Genomic DNA, 22,153 nt, shown 5'->3' with positions numbered 1-22,153 from the left:
AGCTTGTAACAAAGTAGCAGCTAAAACAATTTTGATAATCAATTAATCGTTTAAAGTTATTTATCAAGCAAAAATGTCAAACCGTTGCTGGTTCCAGCTTCTTAAATGTGCAGATTTTGTTTGTTTTTATAATATTATAAACAAAGATATTCTTTAGGTTTAGGACTGTTGGTCAAACAAAACAGGCAATTTGAAGATGTTTCATTACATGTTTTTGACATTTTTACAGACCGTTAATCACTTAATCACAAAAGGTAACTGGTAATCGATAATGAAAACAATCACTTTCTACCTGGGGAAAAAAAAATCAAACAAAACCTTTGCTTAAAAAACTTTCTGTTTCAGTGATGTTGTATTGTTGCTGTTTTATTTAATATTCGCAGGTGAGTATTTTTGCATTTTCGTGTCGTTCATTCGGTCTCCCCCTCCACCACCCACGGTGTTGATGTTGATTATTCTGCATTGTCCTTGTACATAAATTAAATGTTGTTGTTGTAAAATTCTGCTGTTGGTTTTGAAAGTTGCTTTTGGTAATTTAACAAAAAGAGCTGCAGAAAATCCTGTTCAAACTTGCCCGTCACTCACAGCCAGTGGTGTCGTCTACGTGATACGCAGGTATATACGCAGTATACCCACTAAGAAAGCCTCAGGATTTCCATATACCCACTTAAAAATGCCCAATGACACGCAACAACATACTTTCCATCCATAAATATCATTATATTTTGAATTGTCATCTGTGTTCTTTTTCTTAGTATAGGCTAAATATAGGTTCCACCGTGAATTGGTGCATTAAAGTGTTTCCAAATGCAGAAAATGAAGTTGTTGACGCTCATAACTTCCCTAGGGATGAACACCCAGACCCCCCACTATGATGCCCACCCTTCCCCAAAGGCAGATTCTGGCCCAAATATATAGGCCAATATATATACACAGTACAGTATACCCACTACAATCCATTAGACTACACCACTGCTCACAACGGAGTCACAATAAGGGAGGAAGATGTGCTTTTAGCTTATTTTGTTTCCTGCTTTTTGAAAGTAACTGTGTCTTCCTAAAGTGATTCTACACCAACAGTCTTTGAGGGTCAAACGCTCAAGCGAGATGACTGTAAAAAGTCAAATAACTTGGCTTGTTTCTTCGCAAACAGCTGCTGCGATCAGTTTGGATTCACAGCAGTTAGCTGGCTCCCTAGCTTCTGGTGCTGTCTTTGAATTGCCAAGATCTCTCCCTGTTGTGTACCCGAGCTTCTTTCTGAAATTATACAGAATATTAGAGGACACTTTACTTCAGAGGCAACTCTCATCTTTACAGGAAACGGTAATCAACAAAGCACTGTTAGAAAAAAAAAAACACATACAACCTTTAAAAGGCTGACTCATTTCCAGTGGAAAGATTAAGATTCTGTAGAAACAGGTGTTGTAGCGGGAGCGTGCCTATGTTCCCACATCCATATTTTCCCACATTTCTAAGAATTTTTTTTCACTAAAAAATTAGGCCCTATGTTCCCACAGCCCTATGTTCCCACATTTCTATGTTTTTTTTCAAAATTAGGCCCAATGTTCCCACAGTTCCCACATTTCTAAGATTTTTTTCCAAAATTAGGCCCTATGTTGCCACATTTCCTTTTTCATAAATTTGTATCAAATATTATCCCCTTAACCCCTAACCCTAAAAAATGTTGTGGGAGGATAGGGCTTAAATTGAAGGGAAATGTAGGAACACAAGACCCTCATTTTGAAAATGTCCTAGAAATGTGGGAACAAAGGGCTGTGGGAACATAGGACCTAATTTTCAGTGAAAAATAAATTCTTAGAAATGTGGGAACATAGGTCTGACCCCGTTGTAGCCAGTGTACGTCTGTTAATTCTGACTGTGCGTGTCTTTGCAGGCCGACATTTGGTCGCTTGGCATCACAGCCATCGAGCTCGCCAAGGGAGAGCCTCCCAACTCGGACATGCATCCGATGCGAGTGCTGTTCCACATCCCCAAGTCTCCTCCTCCGACGCTGAGCGGCGATTTCTCCAAGAGCTTCAAAGAGTTCACCGAGGCGTGCCTCAACAAGGACCCTACCTTCGTAAGACACACACAAACACAATCTACATTCACAGTAATGAAACATTGTTTCTCACTTTTTTATAATTTCTCCTCACAGCTCTGTATAAATGTTCTTTTTTTTGTGTTGGTTGGTTTTTATGCTACTTGTGCTTTACTCGATAATTTTACTCCACTACATCTCAGAGGGAAATATTGTACTTTTTACTCCACTACATTTATCTGACACTATGATTTAAAATACAACCGGTGGTTCCTAACCTTTTGGACTTGTGGCCCCTTACAAAGTGTAGTTTAGCCCCCTTGTCATGTTTCCGATCCAACAAAAAGAGACATTCCCCCTCCAAACTAATTACATGGTTTCATTAAAATGACTGTTTGAGGCTGATTGACCACAAAACCGCAAAAATTAGAGAAAAGTCCAAATCATGGAAACAATTCTGTGTATCAAACTAAGTTTCCGATTTTTTTCCTCTCCCATTAATCATCTCACGACCCCTCCGATTTCTCTGGTGACCCTTTGGAGGGGCCCGACCCCTAGGTTGGGAACCACTGAGCTGAACTAGCTAACTGTATACAAATAAGTTAAAAGTAGTTCAACCTGAAGCCCTTCTAACAGTAACATGCTGCTCTAACATTGACGTATCTGTATTAACAATCTTATAATGTAATATATCTGTCCCATGGGTACAAATACTTTGACTTTTGATACTTAAAAGTACATTTTGCTGATACTACTTGTGTCCTTTTATGTAAGTAGGATTTTGAATGCAAGCCTTTTCCTTGTAACGGAATATTTTTACAGGTACGTTTTTTAGCTATGAATACTCCTAGCACTGGTTTTATACTTGGACTCGTAAAAAGATATTTTACTACTCAGTCCGGGTTTAATCGTCTTTTTAGGGGTTAGGGTTTTTATAAGTGCTTTTGATGTTATAAAAACAATTTAAGATAAGAAAAAACCAACTGCCAAAGTATTGTGAAGTGTTAGGATCGAAATTATGATGCATAAATACAAGAAAATACAGATTTGATACATAATTGGCTTGTTTTGACTTGAACATCTAGCCTGTGTTTAAATAGTTTTTATTTTTTAGTCATTTGTTCTGCTGAGTCATCTTGTTCAGTACTTAAATTCAATTCTTTTATATTTTTTACAGTTGGGAAGTTTGAGTCAAGTCAATTTGTTTCCATGCCATTCATTTTAAGCCAGCTTCCCTTTACTGCGTGGTTGTTGCTGCATTTTATTTCCCCCTGGTGGACAAACAGCTCCTCTTCTATCTCCTTCTTATTTTCCCTTTCTCCTCCATATATAACCCGTATAAGAAAAGGTCTTAGGATAAGTACAATTTTAAAAACGGTTCCACTTATCGTCCAGAATTCAATTAGATTCAGTTTATTTATGAAAGGGGGCCATGCAAAATCATAAACACATGATTTTACGTGGGTTAAAAATGCCAGAATGAGCTATTTTTCATCTGTAGTCCCCTGGCCTCGATGTTTAAAAAAATTTCATTTTTAAATACAAAGAAACAAAAAAGAACGACAACACAAGCAAAGCTGAACTCGGCACAAAACAAGACACAGCACAAAATTAAAAAAATCATCTTTCTCTCTCTGAACCTCCACGAAGCCCTGACTGAAAAGCTGAAATGAAGATTGCCTTTCTCTGCTCTCTCTCTTCATGCAGCGTCCAACAGCCAAAGAGCTCCTCAAACACAAGTTCATCGTCAAACACTGTAAGAAGACGTCCTACCTCAGCGAGCTGATCGACCGGTACAGACGCTGGAAGGAGGAGGGCCACAGCGGCAGCAGCTCCGACGACTCAGACAGGTAACGGGATTACTTTTGTTGTGGCAAAATCTAGAGATGTCTCCTATCATTCGTCATCATTGTATCATTGAACACAATTTCAGAAGGTACGATGATCATATGTAGGCCGCGTAAAATGGGGAACAATAAACATACAACAGAGAACGTACAGGCACCAAAAACTCAATTTACCGTAGAAACAACATAGACAAATACAACAGATTATAGACAATCTGTTGACGATCCCAGCACAAATATATAACACTTTAGGAACATTCAACAATCATATGTTTTGAGCAATTTTTTCCTTCAGACTTTTCTTGAAGATGGAGACAGAATGCGACAATTACACGTTTTCCTAAAGCTCAAAATTGTCGTCCCAATACCAATATCGGAAAAGCCTCTAATGCTGCCATCTGTATCAAATGTAAATGCACTGTATGTATATATATATATATATAGCGCTTTTATAGTCTTAACAATTACTCAAAGCGCTTTCACATAGTATAGGAACCATTCACACACATTCATACACTGTGGTACAAGGTGCCACCTGCTCATCAGATAAACACTCACACACATTTACACACCGATGGCGCGGCATCGGGAGCAGCTCGGGGTTCAGTGTCTTGCCCAAGGACACTTCGACATGGGACTGCAGGGCCAGGGATCGAACCCCCAACCTTCCGATTGGTAGGCGACAGCACTACCACCTGAGCCACAGCTGCATACTTGAGTTTACGCGCTGATCCGATACCGCGTAGTTTAGCCCAGGTGATGATCTACTTTTAAAGTAGTTTATTTATGTTCTTGTATCCGTTATGACTGACTGTCAAACCGGATGATAAAAGAAAGTTTTATAGCGTTCATTGTTTGTGTTTTTTCATGTTTCACAAATAATTGAACCTGAGCCAGGTCATACAACAATGATAGTAATCATATCATATATGTATTTTTTAACACACTGGTATTGAATCGGTACTCAGTTCAGGTATCGTATCGGGGAGGAAAAAGATGGTACCGGACCATCTCTAGCAAAAACTTTCTTTCCAGATCGGCAGGCCACCGTGCCTTTTCTTATCGAGCACCGCGCCTCTGGAATAACCTTCCGCTGTATGTCAGAGAAGCCAGCTCTATCACCACTTTTAAATCAAAACTCAAAACATTTCTGTTTTCCAAACATTATGGACCATCATTATGACTTCCTCTATCTTTTCTTTTTACCCTTGTACCACTTTTTATTTCACTTCCATGTACCTATATATCCACAATGATTTTAATCATCTTTTTAATCCTAACTTTTACTGAATTTCCTGTTGTACAGTGTTTTGAGACCATGTGGTATGGTGATATTGCACTTGAAATAAAATTTAAAAAAATAAAAATAGATGTAGATTTAGACTTAGTGAATAATGTGTGTGTGTGTGTGTGTGTGTGTGTGTAAAGTGAGTCCAGTAATAAGGAGAACAGCGAGTCTCCTGAGTGGTCCTTCACCACGGTCCGTAAGAAGAAGACGGAGGGCAGAAAGGTCCTCAATGGAACGGTCAGTACCAACATTATAAGGGATGAAAGTAGTCCTTCAAATAACATCCACCTGCATGTACTTTAGAAACAGCTTTTCACAGCTGAGGAAATGCTTCTAGAAAATGTCAAAATGCTCAAATCATTCAATGGTTTCTTGTTTGAAGAAAAGTTGAACAGAAAGGGAGAAAATAGCATGTCTTGTAGTCGGCATGAAGAATAAATGGATTTGTGAGAGGTAAGAGATTTTCATTTTGTAAAATTTGAGGATGTCCCTTTTTTTAAAATGACTACACATGAATTTCTCAACAGATTTTAAGGGATAAAATGATAAAACAAGACCACTGATCTTACGATTACTTTTGTCATGTCAAACATGGTTAACATCTCCTGTTTTCGTTGCTCTTCAGCCGTATAGAACTGCACCAAATGAAATGCTCAACTTGTTTTTTTATTACTTTTCAACGCAGTTTTTCTCCTTCTGTTCTGATTTACCTGTGCAGGGTCAGGGTCAGGATCAGCAGAGTAAATCAGCCAGTCTGACCACAGTGATCTCTCCCGTCTTTACTGAGGTTAGTATATATATGTATATATATATATATATATATACACACACACACACACACGCGCGCGCACACGCACACACACACATCAGGCATGAAAATATACAACCATCCTATTTTGAATCATTTTCTGAGACACCCAAAAGCACAATTTATGGCTGTAAATCAGGCTTAAAAAGCTCACAATGTGTTCAGACCCCCAAATTACTGAAAACATTTCTGAGGACATCACCCCAGTCTGGGTTTCGAATGGCAGACCTTTTTTATTTGTCTGTTGTAGTTGAAGCAGCAGCACAAGGAGCACTCTGAGCAGCGATTGGCCATCGAGGAGCTGGAACGCAACATCCGATTGGCTGAAGAGGTCTGTCCAGGCATCACAGACAGGATGGTCACACACATCATTGCTAGGTACCAGAAGTACATCTTTCTTTTTCCCTGTTTTGTTTTTTAGTTTGAGCTTTTTATCGCTTGCTCACTTTATTACTAATTATCTTGTATTTCTGGCAGTTTTCGTTTTTTGCTGTCAAAATGAATATCTTGCTGTGTTTTTCTTTAGGTTTGATGTCTTAAAGGGATAGTTCGGATCTTTTGAAGTGGGGTTGTATAAGGTACTTCTCCATAGTCAGTGTGTTAGCTACAGTAGATGGAGGTCGGCACGCCCCCAGTTTGGAAAAGCAGGCAGGAGTACCGACACGGAAGCTAAGCAACGTACTACTGTGGACGGGGGCAGCAGCTAAACGTATTTTAGACACCTAAAAAAGTGTATATTACGCTATATTTAAAAGAAATTCACAGCTTTTTCTTGCTGTCAGACAGCCCTTTACGATGGGGAACTAAAGCTGTTATCTCTGCTCTCTTCAAAGCCACCAGACTCATTTGACAAAAAACATTTTTAGTCATTTTACCTCGCAGAACACAGGAGTTGCTGGTAACCACTGCCTCCATCGGTTAGTGTTTCTGTTATTGTGCCTTTGTTAGTTTTTGTTAGTTACGAACCCTTTAAAACACCAAACAAACTAACCAACGGAGTCAGTGGTAGAGCAGCAACTCCCGTGTTCTGCGAGGTCAAATTACTGTTATGTCAAGGGAGTCTGGTAGCTTTGAACAGAGCAGAGATAACAGCTTCAGTTCCCCATCAGAAAGGACTGTCTGACAGCAAAGTAAAGCTGTGAAAATATTCTAAATATAGTGTACACTTAAACTGATGTGGCTAGATACGTTTAGCAACTGCCCCCGTCCACAGCAGGACATTGCTTAGTTTCCGTGTTGGTACTCCTTCCTGCTCCTCCAAACTGGGGGCGTGCCGACCTCCATCTACTGTAGCTAATACACCGACTATGGATATCATACAACCATACTTCAAAGAAATTTAAATTTCTTTAAAAAAAATCTTTTAAGGTTCTTTTATTTGTGTGTAAGTCCTCCTCATCTTCTGCCTGCTGCCTTTCTTGGAATCTTTCTCTCTCGTTCAGAACAAGATCTGTATCGTCCTCCGTCAGATCATTCGTTGACTAAAACATTTTGCCTTTTCTCTCCCTCCTTTTTTAATTTCTGTCTCAGATTCACGACGAACTGAAGGACTCGGAAAATGGATCGGCAAAGGAAGTACGTTATGTGAAGAGAGACTGTGTCTCCATACGGTGACGCTGCTGGATGATTGGAAACAGAGGATATTTGCTGTGCGATGTCTCCTCGCTGTACACACACACACGCATGCACGTGCGCACACACACACACACACACACACACACACACACACACACACACTACTAATGTAATATATACACTATATATTATAAATATATATATACTCACTGTTGCTGGTTGAATACCTTTTTTCTCCCCAAGTTGGATTTGAAAGATAGCTGCATTTTTTTTTTTTTTTAAATCCACTGGTCTGAAGTTTGGAAGAAACTATCTAGAGCTGTCAGTTGGATTTTTTTGTTTTCCCTTTTTTTTGGGCCACGGATTTGCTTAAAGTAAGTCTATGTAATTATTATTCTTAAAATAACCATCACGTGCCTTAATTATTTATGCTGTGAGTCATTTTCTAAAAGTAGGCATCACCTTAGACCAGAAAGATATACAGAAGAGGGTTCTCCACCATCAGCAGTGGTATGTTTTGAGTCATGACTTTTCTTGACTTTGTAGATGTCTATATGTTTGTTCAGTAGCACTTGAGACAGATTATATGCCAATATAACATATTTTTTGTTGTCTTTAGTAATGCTTTATATTACAGTTCCCTGATCCAGGAATTCAGTCCAGGTCAGGTCTAACTTTCAAAGTCTAACACATCGAATTTTCAGGGTTATTTGTCGTCATCATTTTAGCTCATTTTACAGCCATACACCTATTTCATTCTGGGATTAACTTCCTGGGATGTGTGTAGCTCAAAAAGTGTCTAGTTGGAATAAGATTTCAGTGCAAATTAAACAAAATGAACATTTTTCCAAGATTTGCAAGCAAGACGAAAATGCACAAAGGTCTTCCACTCGCTCACGAAAAGACTGTCCTTTTTCATTATGCATCAAGTAAAAAAAATCATTGCTGAGAGTTGAGTCTTAACGTAACGCTCGATGTGTAAAGATGTTGTTTATAATACCACCATTGGAAAGTAGCACAGGTCCTTTCCAAGAGCATGAAGGGAGCTGTAATCAAAGATATTACTGATAGTTTGTACCAAAGACACTATACGACTTGGTCATTGTATATTTTTGTCTTTTTATATATCATAAGGGATACGAAAATGCTTGTTGAGGGGGGAAATGTAAAATGAAAGATGTAAGATTATACAGAAGTGTACTTTTTTTTCGTAGCGGGACTTAGAGTTTTATGAATAAATATTTAAGTTTGATTGAGAAACGTGTTTCATCTGTTTCTTTGTTTACTTCGTTGTGATTTTTCTGGAGAAACGTTTTCATCAGTGTCGCAAAGAATTTTCTAAATTTGGGGTATGAGTAGTTTCTAACCATCTTTGCTTTTATTTTAATTTCTGTTATCACAATTTCTTAAAGAATTGGATATGATCGGATTGCATTGATTCAAAAATACAACAATATGATAAATTGTAGAGTAAATATCGGATGAATTTCATTTGAAAATCTTCTCTTCCTTGTATAATCCTTTATTGGCACATTGTAAATCTTCACATTTCTCTACAGAATAAGTTTTCCAAACATACGTAGGCATCACACCGACAAGATATTAAGTCATAAAAGTTGTACGAAACTGTAAACCAGGTCAGTTGCTAAGGCCGAGGCTTTGATAGTCAGCTAGGGCGGTTACTGTCACGGCACAATCTTCATATTGGTTGCCAGGCTGCTCACAGGCAGTTTCCAACGAGTCGGAGGAGGAAAGACGTGGGTTTCTGAGTGTCGAATCGTTTTTCCCCCCCATCAAGTTGTTAAGTTATTGTCCGCGTGACCACAGAGAGCTGGTCGAATGATGCAACGAAGCGGTACAGCTTTACCTGTAGGCTTGTCTCGCTTCGCCAGACCTTCCTCCACAGCGCTGTAGAGGAGGGTCTGGCTAGTCCACACAACATTCTGGGATGGGAGAAAAACATGCCCTGGTTTATTGGCATTTCTTTAAACCAATCACAATCGTCTTGGGCAACGCTAAGCGCCGGACGGAGCCACGGTGCCGCTGCAAAATAGCCTCGGGAAGAAACTTCTTTTGGTGGAACGTGTGTACGTTCAAAGGTTGTTTTAGTCGTTCAACAGAAAACTCAGATTGGACAGATAGTCTAGCTAGCTGTCTGGATTTACCCTGCAGAGATCTGAGGAGCAGTTAACCATAGTCCTCAGAAATCCACCGGAGTTTAAAATTCCAACACAAAGAAAGCAGAAGGTAACAGTGTCATCCGGTGGAATTTCCGGCAGCAACGGAGCAATCCTGGAAGTGGAACGTTGTGGATATAGACTACCTGCAGCCTGGCAACCGAGTATACAGCTCTTTAGATTCAAATGCACGAGCGACCAAACCTTGGAAGCTCCTAGACAATATTATCAAGTTTTCCCAGGGTTGTGGTTATGCCGTGACAGTACATAGATAGAATTTTACACATAATAATAACCCTCCAAATTTGCTAGCTTGTACCCGTAATGTGGCTACCAAAGAAGCGGAGGTTTTTGCGAAAACGAGGCAAAAACTATACAATTCAACTGCCAGCACACCTCGTAAACAATACACTTCTCCTACATATGAAGCCATCACATTTATTACAATTGTCTTGTTTATTCTACAGTCTGTAGTGGATGTTTTTTATTTTTTACTTTAAAACCCATCCTGCCAGTTTTCACAATGTGACTTCAGTAATCTTTGCAGCACCTTTAGTCTCATCTCCTGTCTTTTCTTTCTTCTCTTCTTCGCCCTTCAACTCCTTTTTTGCTTTCTCCTTCGCTGCTCCATCCTCTTCTTCCTCCTCTTCCTCCTCCTCTTCCTCCTCGTCCAGTTGGAGGCTCCCGGAGGAGAACCTCATCCTGGCTAGTCCAGCTGACCGTACCACTTTCCCCTTCGGGGGTGGTGGGTAGTAATACGGATAGAAAACCTCCGGGTCTGAGTCGCTGTAGCTTCCTGTGGTGCCTCCAATCATGCATAGTGAGGTGGGTCGATCGGGCAGAGGGGAGGAGTTTAGAGGGAGGTAGGTGGGTCTGGAGGGGCGTGTCAGGTGGGGGTAGTAACCAAGGGGACGGAACTCAGAGGCGGGGTTAAAAGCGGGGTTAGAACTCCTTGAGAGGTTAAACTTGACATTTGGTTGGCTAGCCACACGGCGAGGGAGCCCCGGGAGGAAGTTGGAGTCATCGCTGTAATGCCCCGCCTCCGTATGTCCAACGCCCAGGAGCCTCGCCCCGTTGCTTCCAGGCTGGTAGACCCGAGCCAATCCAAGCCCACCTGATCCAGTGGGGCGGAGGTTCCTCCTGATTGGCGAGATTGGCGGTGAATCGTAGCTCAGCGGATAGAAAGGCGGCCGCGACATGCCATCCATCCTCACATAATCCCGCCTCCTTGGCTGCGGGTACCGCTCCAGTGAGGAAACGGCAACGTAGTCTGACAAGTAGGGGTGTCGGTTGAGAGGCGAGGAACCTGCTAATGGGAATGTTGGGAGGATTGGGTGATACTGGTAGGCAGGATTGTTTGGGTAGAGAAGAACCAGCTGCTGAGCGGCGTCAGGGTGTGGCTGAGGATTGGGCCGACGGCGTGAGCGGTTTCCATAGACACCGGCTAGCCTTTGGGCTTGGCGCTGCGCCCCAATCCGTCCGCCCCTCATGTCCTCCATCACAGATGTGGAGGCGGATCTTATCTTGGGCGAGAGGGTTGACTGGTGTAGATATGATGGAGAGAGAGAAGTGACGGATGATTGGCTACGTTTAGCCCCTCCTCCACCGATTTCGACGTTGTCTACGCCTCGATGATGTGGGTCCAACTCATCCTGACTGCAGACCGCCAAGGAATGACCTGACCGGGTGAACAGGCGGGAGTGCTCGTACATCTGAGGAGGTAAGACACACAAACAAGAACTCATTTACATTATCAATGAATCTGCCAGTTTTCTTGATCAATTGTTTGGTCAATAAAATATCAGAAAACTGAAGAAAGAAATGCCAATCACAATATCCTGGAGCTAAAGGTCCTCTTTTGTCCGACCAACAGTCCAAATCCAAAATATATTCAATTTCCTAAATGTAAAACCAACTCAACAATGACCTAACTGGCTAATATTCTGTTAATCGACTTAGCGGTTATTCAGCTAATTGATGCAGCTCTACTTCTTATTTACAGTAATGCATGAATAGTTTTTATTACCTGTTTGGAGACGTCCGTGAGGAGATCAGGGGAGGAGCGACACTGTCGATCGTAGTCTGACTGACAGTAGGTTCTGGGTGAAGAGCAAGAAGCCAAAAAGCTTGTTAGCGCGTGTTTTTATCCCCTTTCCAAATGTTCCTTTAATATAGTTGACCCTTGACCTCCAAAGGAAGGTGATCAAAGATTTGAGGGTTATTGTATCTGTTTTCTAAATGGCTAACATATACAGTAAATTCAACAAGAAGAGAAGGAAAACGTGAGTAGTGTTAGTTTTAAAAGAATTTTAAAGCTCCTGTGGTAGTTGTTGGTGGATCAGTTTGCTCCTTTTTAATGGTGGTATTTCCAATAAAAGGGTCAATTCTAGCATCGTAATCAGGGTGTATACCTTGATACGTTTGACTTGTGCCAATGAGTTTATTCTCACCTCTCAAAGTGCGAAGGCTTCTTCTCCCCTGATCCCATACACTCCAGCAGCTGCTTCTGCGTCCGTCCGCTGCCACACAATATAAATAACGCATAAAAAACAGTATATCATCATCATTGTTCTGTTTATGTTTATGTTCTGCTTATTGTATAGTTTAACATGCAAAGCTCTCCCCAAATTAAATACACAAAAATAATACACCTCAGTTTCGGGCAATAGAGGATTACTTAGATTAGATGAAACCTTTTGGTCATTGCACAGAGTACAAGTACTATTACAAGTGTTTGCTTAGTCAACAGAAAGACATGAACAGACCCAAAGGTTGTTCCCCGTTGTTTCCCATGTTTTGTGCCTTAGTTCAACATGTTTCAACAACAAAAGTAGACAACATTTGAAACTAGAAAAACCAGAAAAGAAAAACAAATTGGTAAGATTTAAAGTGCTCATATTATGCTTTTTGGCTTTTTCCCTTTCTTTTATTGTGTTATATATATATTTGTGTGCATGCTATAGGTTTACAAAGTAAAAAAAAGTCCAAAGTCCACCCCAAAGGGACTTACTATCTCCAACAGAAAACACTGTTCACAAACTGCTCCAAACAGCTCTATTGTAGTCCAGCCTTTACTTCAGAGACGAATGCTCGTCACTTTGTAACACACGTTATAATTCTCGCCTAGCTGCTAGCATGGCACACCCTCATACTCTGCTTCTGACTGGCTAGTAGTCCTAGTAGCTAGGTAATAGCTACTGCGCATGTGCGACTCCCAACAAAGATAGAACAGAAGTGAGATGCTTCACTCTGTAGCTAAAACAGAGAGCTCAACACACAGGGTGAAAAGAGGAGCTGCAGCAATGTGCAGTACAACACATATATATATATATTTTTTTTAATTAAACCATGTAAACCTATTGTGGTACAACCTCTAAATACAATTATGAACCTGAAAATGAACATAATATGAGCACTTTAAAGCAAAACTGAATCCGAGTGTACCTTTATATCACCACAGTGTGTTTTACCTGTATCTAAACCTGGAGCCTTTACAGGACAGCAGTTTTTTTTGTATTGTCTTCGGTTCCTCTGCCAGCCTGAAGAAGGCGTGGTACTCTACACACATCTTCCAGAAGGACTTACACACATCTCGACTGGCCATGCAGAACTCTAGTGTGTCCTTACACGACGGCTGGATGGACAAACACTTGCATTAATGGACGCATACAGTCTCTGAACTGAACAAATGCAGTCACACAACTTCCAGTCCACCCATCCAAGGAGTTCGATCCTCACCCCAACTTTGTCGTGTAGTTTGATGAGGAAATGTTTGCGCTTGAAGCTCAGCTTGCGGATCTTCGCCCAGCTGAACGTGTTGATTTTGGTGTTTCCCTAGAAAGCACAGACAAAAACAATCCATTGCTGTGTCCTTTAGTGCAAGACGATGGATATAACACGTTCACCTTTTTGCATGCAACATTTTCAACATTAATTTGTTTTAGATGCATGTATGTGGACATTTTGACTCATTGGTGACGCTATATAAAAAGTCAAAGGATCACAAAGTCTGTGTGGTTGATCCTCTGGACACACTGAATGTGTGTACCAAATGTCATGGCAATCCATCCAATATTTGTTGAGATATTTCACTCTGGACCAACAAACTATAACACTGCCATCCCCATAGCTTAACTGCTAATGTGGCTGAAAACAGCACCTCCTGCTGGAGTAGAGCAGTGTCAGTACGCACTTTTAGTACCCAGCTTTGTGGAAGGTTAATCCTTATGAAAGTGTCTTTCAGACCATGAAGCGCATACCTGAAAGACCAGTACTCCAGAGTGTGTTACAGCCAGGTTGATCCTCATTCCCTCCCCGTCGTGAGCGGGGTGAGGCCGGATGCTGTACATGTCCAGCTTCCTCGCCACCTCCAGCAGTTGGATGTCACAGTCTCCTGGAGACACACCTCTACAGAGAGAGAGAGAGAGAAAGGGATGAATGAAAATGGCAGGCTATATGTCACGTCATAATCCAGCTCAGAGTCTACTGGCCACCGGGCCGCAGATTTGAGGGACACATATTGCGGTGGAACAGCTGAGTGAGAGACTGCTAAAGAGGATTGTGCTTTCTGACTTTGACGTGACGTTACCCCACCGAGTTTGTGTTAATGTTATGTCTGCGTTTTTTTTATGTCAAACAAATTGAACTGTTAACTGTCCCTCCCCTCTGACCCCAACAAGTCTGGACTCTGAACCCCCATCAGGAACAGCACAAGCCACTTTATAAGACTCTCAGGAACACTTTTTCACTATCATTTTATATTTTTCTTTTATATTGCACCGACTGACAAATTCTGAGAAGCAGTCTGCCCGACGTTCGAAGCTGAAGACGCCAGGTAGGCCTCAAACCCTTACCTTCAGTAGACTAGCGGGTAGTTTTCTAGCTTTCAAATACACAAGCAAAACCTAGCTGTGTTTATAATCCTAGACGTAGCGAGAGTCATCGAGTTTCCCATGGGTGTAGTTTATGCCGTCACATATATTAACCATTAATGATTTTGGGTGTGCTAAACGTAACATTTTACAGGCTTTGAGATGCGTTTACTCCCTTTTGGTAGCTTTGGGGTGAAGATTAACACATCCGCGGTGAAAACATCAATACGTGCACCTGTGTTTCTTGTGAAGCTTCATGATCTTGTGGTCTAGATATTCCTGGTTGGGGACGTACTGCTTCATCTCTAAATGGTGACAGTCCAGCTCCTCGTCATAGTCCCCTAGCTCTGCTGCAACACACACATACATAAAAACATGCCCGGTGAAACAATATATACATACACCCAGCCAGGGGAAGTTTCTCTGAGTGTTTCCATCTTTCCTCATTCAAATACAATAAAGTATTTTTTTCCCCAGATGTTGACTTGAGTAAAATATATAACTTGTTAATAATCCTCTTAATGCTTGATAATATGTATGTATATATATATATACATAAACCAATCACGATAAATAACAAATAACAAAATTTGGAGTAACAAAAATTCTCAAGTACTATAAATATACAGTAGATCAATTAAATTCTATATTTTAGAAATTACATGTAAATGTAAATATGTGCAATATTTTCATGCTTACACTGCAGTATGTGAGAGACCAGCAGGGCTGCACTGTTGTCATTACAGGTCAGACTGCCGTTAGACAAGTCCTGCTTTATCTGTAAGGCAAAAAGATACCTACACACACACACACACACACACACACACACACACACACACACACACACACACATATAAAACACAGAAGGAAGCATGCATGACAAATTAAATTGATAACTATGATAGCATTAGATTTTTAGTAGAAAATATTGATCCTATCAGAGGACAGTGTTACCTGGTGAGGCCTCTCTTCAGTTGTCCAGGATCTGGTGGAAAGAACTTTACTATAAACCTGAAGAACAGATCGTTGGTGTCTGACAGAGAGAGAGAGGAGAAAACAAAAAGAAGTATCTAACTGCTTGCTAACTCCGCCCATGCAGCTGACGGAAACATAATTGCATTGCCCCAGTGCATGCTGGGAGGTTTTCTAACACACCTACCTCATACGACTGCAAATCAATAAACTGTACTCAACCAATCATGTGGATGCATATCATAGTTTCAACTCTCTACTTATTTTTGCCTTATTTCAAAATAACAACACTTACATGTAATCTGTTTGGCCAGCGGCTTCAGCAGCTCCAACCACACCTGCAACAAAAACACATTATATGGCAAATTATTCCTAAATATTCTGTTTGTGTGCGTGTGCGTGTGTGATTTTCGATCTTCTTACATAGCTGCCGCCGTGGTGTCTGAACTCCAGTCCAAAGTACTCTTTCTCCAGCAGCTTCAGATGACCACACACTTTGTTGAAGAAGTCGCCTCCTAAAACCTTTTGCTGAGAGAGAATTAAAGATGGTGTAAGAGAGTGAGAGGGATAATTGGCTTTTTTAATTGAGACGCTCTTAAGACCAGAGTCCGGGGACACTCAGGGGACCCCAGATTACTGTATGTGGTGCAGCTCAATTTCTCTGTTACTTAGTTCACTCTGCATAATAAGAGTTTCTTCTCTGTTGTAGGTCATATGAACTCTGAGTCTTGAAAAACATCTTTGAATATTTTTATTTTTTTGTGATTGTTGTAGCTGTTTTTGCAACTCTTGAAATTCCAATACAATAACTAGTTTTATTGTCAGTGTTAACGTATACTTTTTGATCGGTTTACCATCATGTTATCCTATAAGGTCGAAACGTTACCAGTCCCGCCCCCCCTCCCCCATCTCATCCTTTTCTCTTCTTCTTGCCTCGTCTTTTCTCTTCTTCAATCTCTCTCCTTTTCTTCCTCCTCTCATTCCTCTCTCTATCCTGCTTCTTCGCTGTCATCTCTCTAATTACCGAGATGTTTGTGCACTGCAACACAAGGTTTTTTTTTAGAGTTTGCTGTCTGCAAGCCGGCGTTTAGAGCCCTGTAGGGGGTCACTGGATGCCCCTCTTTAACTTGTCATGAGAGAGAGAGAGAGAGAGAGAGAGAGAGAGAGAGAGAGAGGTGAGGAAGAAGAGCGACATAGCAGCTGTAACCAATTACGAAGAGAACAGAGGCCTAACCAATGATTACTGAAACAAATGGCCGCCCCCAGAACAACAGAGCAGTTACGTAGTTTCAATAGAACAGAATAGAGTAAAATTGAGAGGAATGCAACTTTACTGTCTAATGCTGACTGGAAATTCATCTGTGCAGCATGTGCTGGAAAACAACACTGAAATACAGCTTTCCTTAGATGTAAAATTATTTAACTAATGTGTATCATCATGAAAATTCCTGGGTTGATTACTTACATTAAGACAATTATTTTATATATTAGGCCTACACATTTTTTGAAATGTTAAGTTTTATTATGCAAATGAGGCATCATCTTATTAAATATGCACTCATTTGAATACGATTCCAGATCAGAAATCTGAACAAATGTCTTGTTTTTTTTTTATTCAGTCGAAACGGAATTGATGCCAAAGTCGGAACTTTCTAATTTTACATCTAGTGTATTTTTTTGTGGTTTCAAATTTAGTTTACTATTCCGGAAATAATAAGTACTAAGCATATGTTTCCATAAAATAAATGTGAGAAAACTTGACTTTACGGTCTATCCACCATTCCTCCGGTCATTCATTCAGGCATCCATCTTTTCTCTTCCTTCACATCTCCTCTGATCATTAATTGGGGTTTTGCCCTGAAGGCCTCTCTCTCTCTCTCTCTCTCTCTCTCTCTCTCTCTCTCTCTCTCTCTCTCTCTCTCTCTCTCTCTCTCTCACACAACCTGAAACCTATTTTATGGTTGTAGTGTGGGTTTGGTCTGTCACACACACATTTCACCAGATACACTATACTTATCACAGGGTGGGTATTATTTTTGCATCCATCCATCCTAAAAAGTCCTTTAAACATACAACGGTATTGGTTGTTTATTCCTACCCTCTGTTACGCCCCCCAGGAGCGTTTTCCGTCCTCATATCTAAACCAGAAAACGTACCGGTCGCTGTTTTAAACATGACGTTAACATTGTGAAACAGTCACAGTTTGGTAAGGTTTCAGCATCAAAGGTACTTGGTTAAGTTTAGAAAAAGGTGGTGGTTTGGTTAAAATCAGAAGTTACTTCCCTTCTGGTTAAGCACGTGTTTAGTTAAAGTTAAGAAAAAATCGCTGTTTATTTTTTAACGGGACACAAACTACAGTCTCCTGGGTGAAAGTCCTACGTTTGTTTGACCTATCCACCACGCCAACCTGCATCCTTTGGGGCGGCTGTGGCTCAGGTAGTAGAGCGGTGGCCTACCAATCGGAAGCTCGGTGGTTCAATCCCTGGCCCTGCAGTCCCATGTCGAAGTGTCATTGGGCAATAGCCTGGATGCCAGCCGAACTTAGCCCCGCATTTGATTCCCAACATTTGAGGTGGGGAAGTTCGGTCTGGACTTGATCCGTTGTGGAGCAACTATGCTTGATCCAGAGCTGTTTGGACCAATCAAATTGTCAGGGCAGGCTTTATACGATGATGGACAGATGATCAACAGTAGGTTGTAGGTCTATCCAATTGAGTGCAGAGGCATTTTCATTCCTGGTTCGGTTGAAACACGCCCCATAATCACAGCCCAATGGAGCAGTATCTGACTCATATTCTGACTAGAATCTGAGTATGACGATATCAGGCTAACTGGGCAAGACACTGAACCCCGAGCTGCTCCCGATGCTGCAGCATCGTCGTGGAAATGTGCATGAATGTTTATCTGGTGATGATCTTGTATGGCAGCCTCGGCCACAGTGTGTGAATGGTTTCAGTACTCTGTAAAAGCGTTTTGAGTAGTCATTAAGACTAGAAAAGCGGCATATAAATACAGTCCATTTAATTACAAGGATCACCTTACTTCCTGCATTGGTTCCGTCATAATTACTACAGCCACTTGAGGGCGGTGCCACTAAAAACATAAATATGTGTCGTAAATGCTGCTTGTTGGCATTTTTGGAGGGGAGGACAGTCTCATCCATCCATCCATCCATCCATCCATCCATCCATCCATCTCCATCCATCCATCCATCCTTCTTCTTTCTTTCTGTTATTGTTTCTTTTTTCATCCTTCCTCCTCCTCCTCCACCTCCTCCTCTTTTAAAGATGCTACTAATGTCCCGGAGGCCGCTGGGAAACTGACAGAAAAAGCATGGCCGTGGAAAACGGGAGCTACTTTGCTAATACAATACTGCAAGCCACACACACACACACACACACACACACACACACACACACACACACACAGTGAAAGTCCCTTTTTAGATTGCTTTCCTGCCTCGCAGGCGACGTCACCATGTTGAAAACCCGTCACTCAGTTCATAGACAGCAGAGTGTTGACCTTTCACATCCAGCTGTATTCAAACTCTTGATATTTTAGATATAAATATAGAATAAGATTTTAATTCAAAATGCAATCCTCTATATTGATGTCTGTCCTGAACAATCTATTGCAGTCTAGAACAAAAGGCCTTCAACAAATATTATAACAATATTTTGTAAAGCTTATAATGAAGCATTGATTCAACTCTTTTAGTCATGTTGTAGTGAGGCTTTTCACTCTTAAGTTGTGCAACTATGAATGAATGGAAACTGATACATGTTCAGCAGAGACAGAGACAGAGACATTTCAGGGGACATAAACAAGAAAAACTATTTATTTTAATGGTGGGGGACTTCAAACCTCAGTTTCGTGTCACTTTAATCTCCATTTTATAGTCTCTTCTGTCTCTGATTGTCCAATAAGGACAACAACACTGTGAAAGAATACGGGGGTTTAACAAGCAGGAAGGCCCAGGCAGCAGTGATGAGTCCTAAAAGTATAAAGTTATTGGATAATTGTAGTGTAAAAAGTACAATATTTAGCTCTGGAATGTAGTGAAGAAGAAGTATAAAGTATAGCAAGTAAAGTACATAGCCTGCCGCTGGTCCTGACACAGTATCTTATAGGTTAGACCAGGGGTCTTCAACGTTTTTTAAGCCAAGGACCCCTTAACTGAAAGAGAGACGGAGCAGGGACCCCCCTACTACATATTATGTATAAAATTAAGTTGCATATTAAACTGAGCCTACAATAATGTGTAGGGCGGCCTAAAGCCTTTATACCTTGTTTTGCATAGAATACTAAGCTTTTAAAATAGCCTAAGAATTGTTGTCATGATTTTATAAATCATGTTTTAATGTTAAACATACATGTGGCACAGTGAATCCTTAGGATTAACTGTAGGCCTATCTGTGGATGGCTGCCTTACTGACTACCTTACCAATAGGCCAGTAAGCAGTAGGGGTTTATATTTGCTAACAATATGTTGGATTTGTGTTTACTAATGTTCATTTTTGAAAAAACTTTCAAAAATTCACAATCATTTTGAGGCCCCCCTGCATTGACTCTGAGGACCCCCAGGGGTCCCGGACCCCCTGTTGAAGATCCCTGGGTTAGACGATATTTGATTTCAATGTGGGAATGTACACTGGTATGCAATATGATAGTATAAATATAGTTTATTATAGTTACAAATCCTGAATCCAGGCTAAACAGGGAGTGTTGGAATAAAGTTTCTTTCATTTTTTTACAGGAAGGACAGAAATAAAATCGCACAAAGTGAGAGAGAGAAAATGAATCTAAAAAAGAAGAGGAAGGTAAAAAAAAAATTGTAAAAGCAGAACTACTGCGCTAGAGAACAATGTGGAATACATTTAATAAATCATAAATATTATATTCATAAACAAGAGAGGGATGCACATGTGCAGTAAAATGAATAGGCCTACAGTAGGCTACGTTACTTTCCTAAAGTCGGCTATTAGCCTATTTCAATGGATGACAAACGTACCTCCACCTCGAACGTGCGCTCGCTGTCATCCAGAAAGACCACGCGCAGTCGGAGCTTCGTCTCCTTGGAGACCCGGGACTTGCTCGTGAGGCTCCCGAGTCTCCGGGTCCGCCGGTGACCGTCCCCCATCTCTCGCTCTCTCTCTCCCTCTCTCTCTGTGTGTGTGTGTCTCAGGACGATTTAGAACAACAACAACCGAAACCACCCGAAATATCCATCACCCTGAGAGTAAATCCCAAAAGTCCCAGCGGCACGACGGCTTCGCGCGCTCCTCATCCTCTCCGTGGCTGCCGCTGGAGCGCGCGCTCTCCAGATGCGTGATGACACGCTGACGTTGCTTCCAGACACTGAAAGTAAAAGTAGCACTACTAGACTACAGTGTAGAAACACTGTTACAAGTAAAAGTCCTGCATTTAAAATCCTACTGAAGTAAAAGTACAAAAGTATCAGCATCAAAATGCACTTAAAGTGCCAAAAGAAAAACTTTGAATGATCCATTTTAGAATAATAAAGGCTATAATATATGAATAGATTATACTTGATGCATTCATATGTTTATTGCTTTAATGTTGCAGCTGGTCAAACTGGACCTCATCAAGTACTCACTCACTTAAGTACACTTTTAAGGTGCTTACACTTTTAGTGAGTGAGTATTCGTAAAAAAAAAAAAAAAAATACACTGCTTGGAATAATATGTCTAATTGATGTCTAATATGTTTTTTTTTCTCTATAAAAAGTTCAATTACATTGTTAGAAATCATAAAAAAAATAGGCTACAGAACGTATGAAAACTTTTGTTTTGTTTTAGAAGTTTCACTGCTGGAGACAAGACTACTCCCCCTTGACTAAAAAGTCCATTCTCAGTGTTTCAAGTTTCCACATCAAACTTGTGTAAGTTTAATATTGGACCACGTTTGGCTTCCCAAACTAGTTGCAATGTCACTGATCATGCTCGTACGTCCACGTGTTGAACTGAGATTTAACACGTTCCTCCTTCAGCAGATGAATGTGAAAACAGACTTCTAGTGTCAAACTCCGCACACAAATCCTTCTGCACAGTGAAGCTCAGACATCCACATGAAGAAACAACAAGAAAAATGCATTTATATACTTATTTTACTTTAAATTTGGCGATTTTTTGCATTAAGTGTGGTTAGATGTGATATTCTTTACCTCTCATGTATTTTTTTCATAAACGGGCATGTTCAGAGCACAAAGATGATGCTATACACTCAATATGGGATGTGTGTGTGTGTGTGTGTGTGTGTGTGTGTGTGTGTGTGTGTGTGTGTGTATTTCCTCCATGGAAATAATATGAATTTCACGGTGGCTGGACACTTTTAGAGGACTGACCTGTCCTAAAGTAGGCTAGTAGTGCAATGCCTTCATTTGCCTCCAGCAAGGACTGAGCACTTAGTGAGTGTGTGTGTGTGTGTGTGTGTGTGTGTGTGTGTGTGTGTGTGTGTTGAGTGAGAGAGAGAGAGAGAGAGACAGAGACAGAGACAGAGACAGAGACACACACAAAATGTTGGTCAAGGCAGTTTCCTTTGTCTGTTTGTATGA

At 40.8% G+C, this 22,153-nt stretch overlaps 2 protein-coding genes across 2 annotated transcripts in view; one reads left to right on the top strand and one right to left on the bottom strand.

The window, feature by feature from the left end:
* Nucleotides 1-8,819, top strand: part of stk26 (serine/threonine protein kinase 26) — a 28,724-nt gene extending 19,905 nt beyond the window's left edge. Inside the window, exons 7-12 of the mRNA XM_035994067.1 lie at nucleotides 1,895-2,080; nucleotides 3,749-3,891; nucleotides 5,317-5,413; nucleotides 5,901-5,963; nucleotides 6,235-6,362; nucleotides 7,515-8,819. Of these exons, the coding sequence (XP_035849960.1) occupies nucleotides 1,895-2,080; nucleotides 3,749-3,891; nucleotides 5,317-5,413; nucleotides 5,901-5,963; nucleotides 6,235-6,362; nucleotides 7,515-7,530 (633 nt within the window). The 3' untranslated portion in view covers nucleotides 7,531-8,819. The remainder of the gene's footprint in view (nucleotides 1-1,894; nucleotides 2,081-3,748; nucleotides 3,892-5,316; nucleotides 5,414-5,900; nucleotides 5,964-6,234; nucleotides 6,363-7,514) is intronic.
* Nucleotides 8,820-10,219: 1,400 nt separating this feature from the next.
* LOC116053242 (FERM domain-containing protein 7) lies at nucleotides 10,220-21,054 on the bottom strand. Its single transcript, XM_031304248.2, has 12 exons — nucleotides 20,591-21,054; nucleotides 16,003-16,107; nucleotides 15,875-15,917; nucleotides 15,562-15,640; nucleotides 15,307-15,404; nucleotides 14,843-14,957; nucleotides 13,996-14,143; nucleotides 13,475-13,570; nucleotides 13,207-13,370; nucleotides 12,187-12,255; nucleotides 11,763-11,835; nucleotides 10,220-11,448 (listed from the first exon to the last, which is right to left on the bottom strand). The coding sequence occupies exons 1-12, from the start codon at nucleotides 20,717-20,719 to the stop codon at nucleotides 10,255-10,257; spliced, it is 2,313 nt and encodes a 770-aa protein (XP_031160108.1). The 5' UTR covers nucleotides 20,720-21,054; the 3' UTR covers nucleotides 10,220-10,254.
* Nucleotides 21,055-22,153: the final 1,099 nt, after the last annotated feature.

Source organism: Sander lucioperca, chromosome 17 (genome assembly GCF_008315115.2).
Source record: "Sander lucioperca isolate FBNREF2018 chromosome 17, SLUC_FBN_1.2, whole genome shotgun sequence".
NCBI lineage: Eukaryota > Metazoa > Chordata > Actinopteri > Perciformes > Percidae > Sander > Sander lucioperca.
This window is presented reverse-complemented; position numbering and strand designations above follow the sequence as displayed.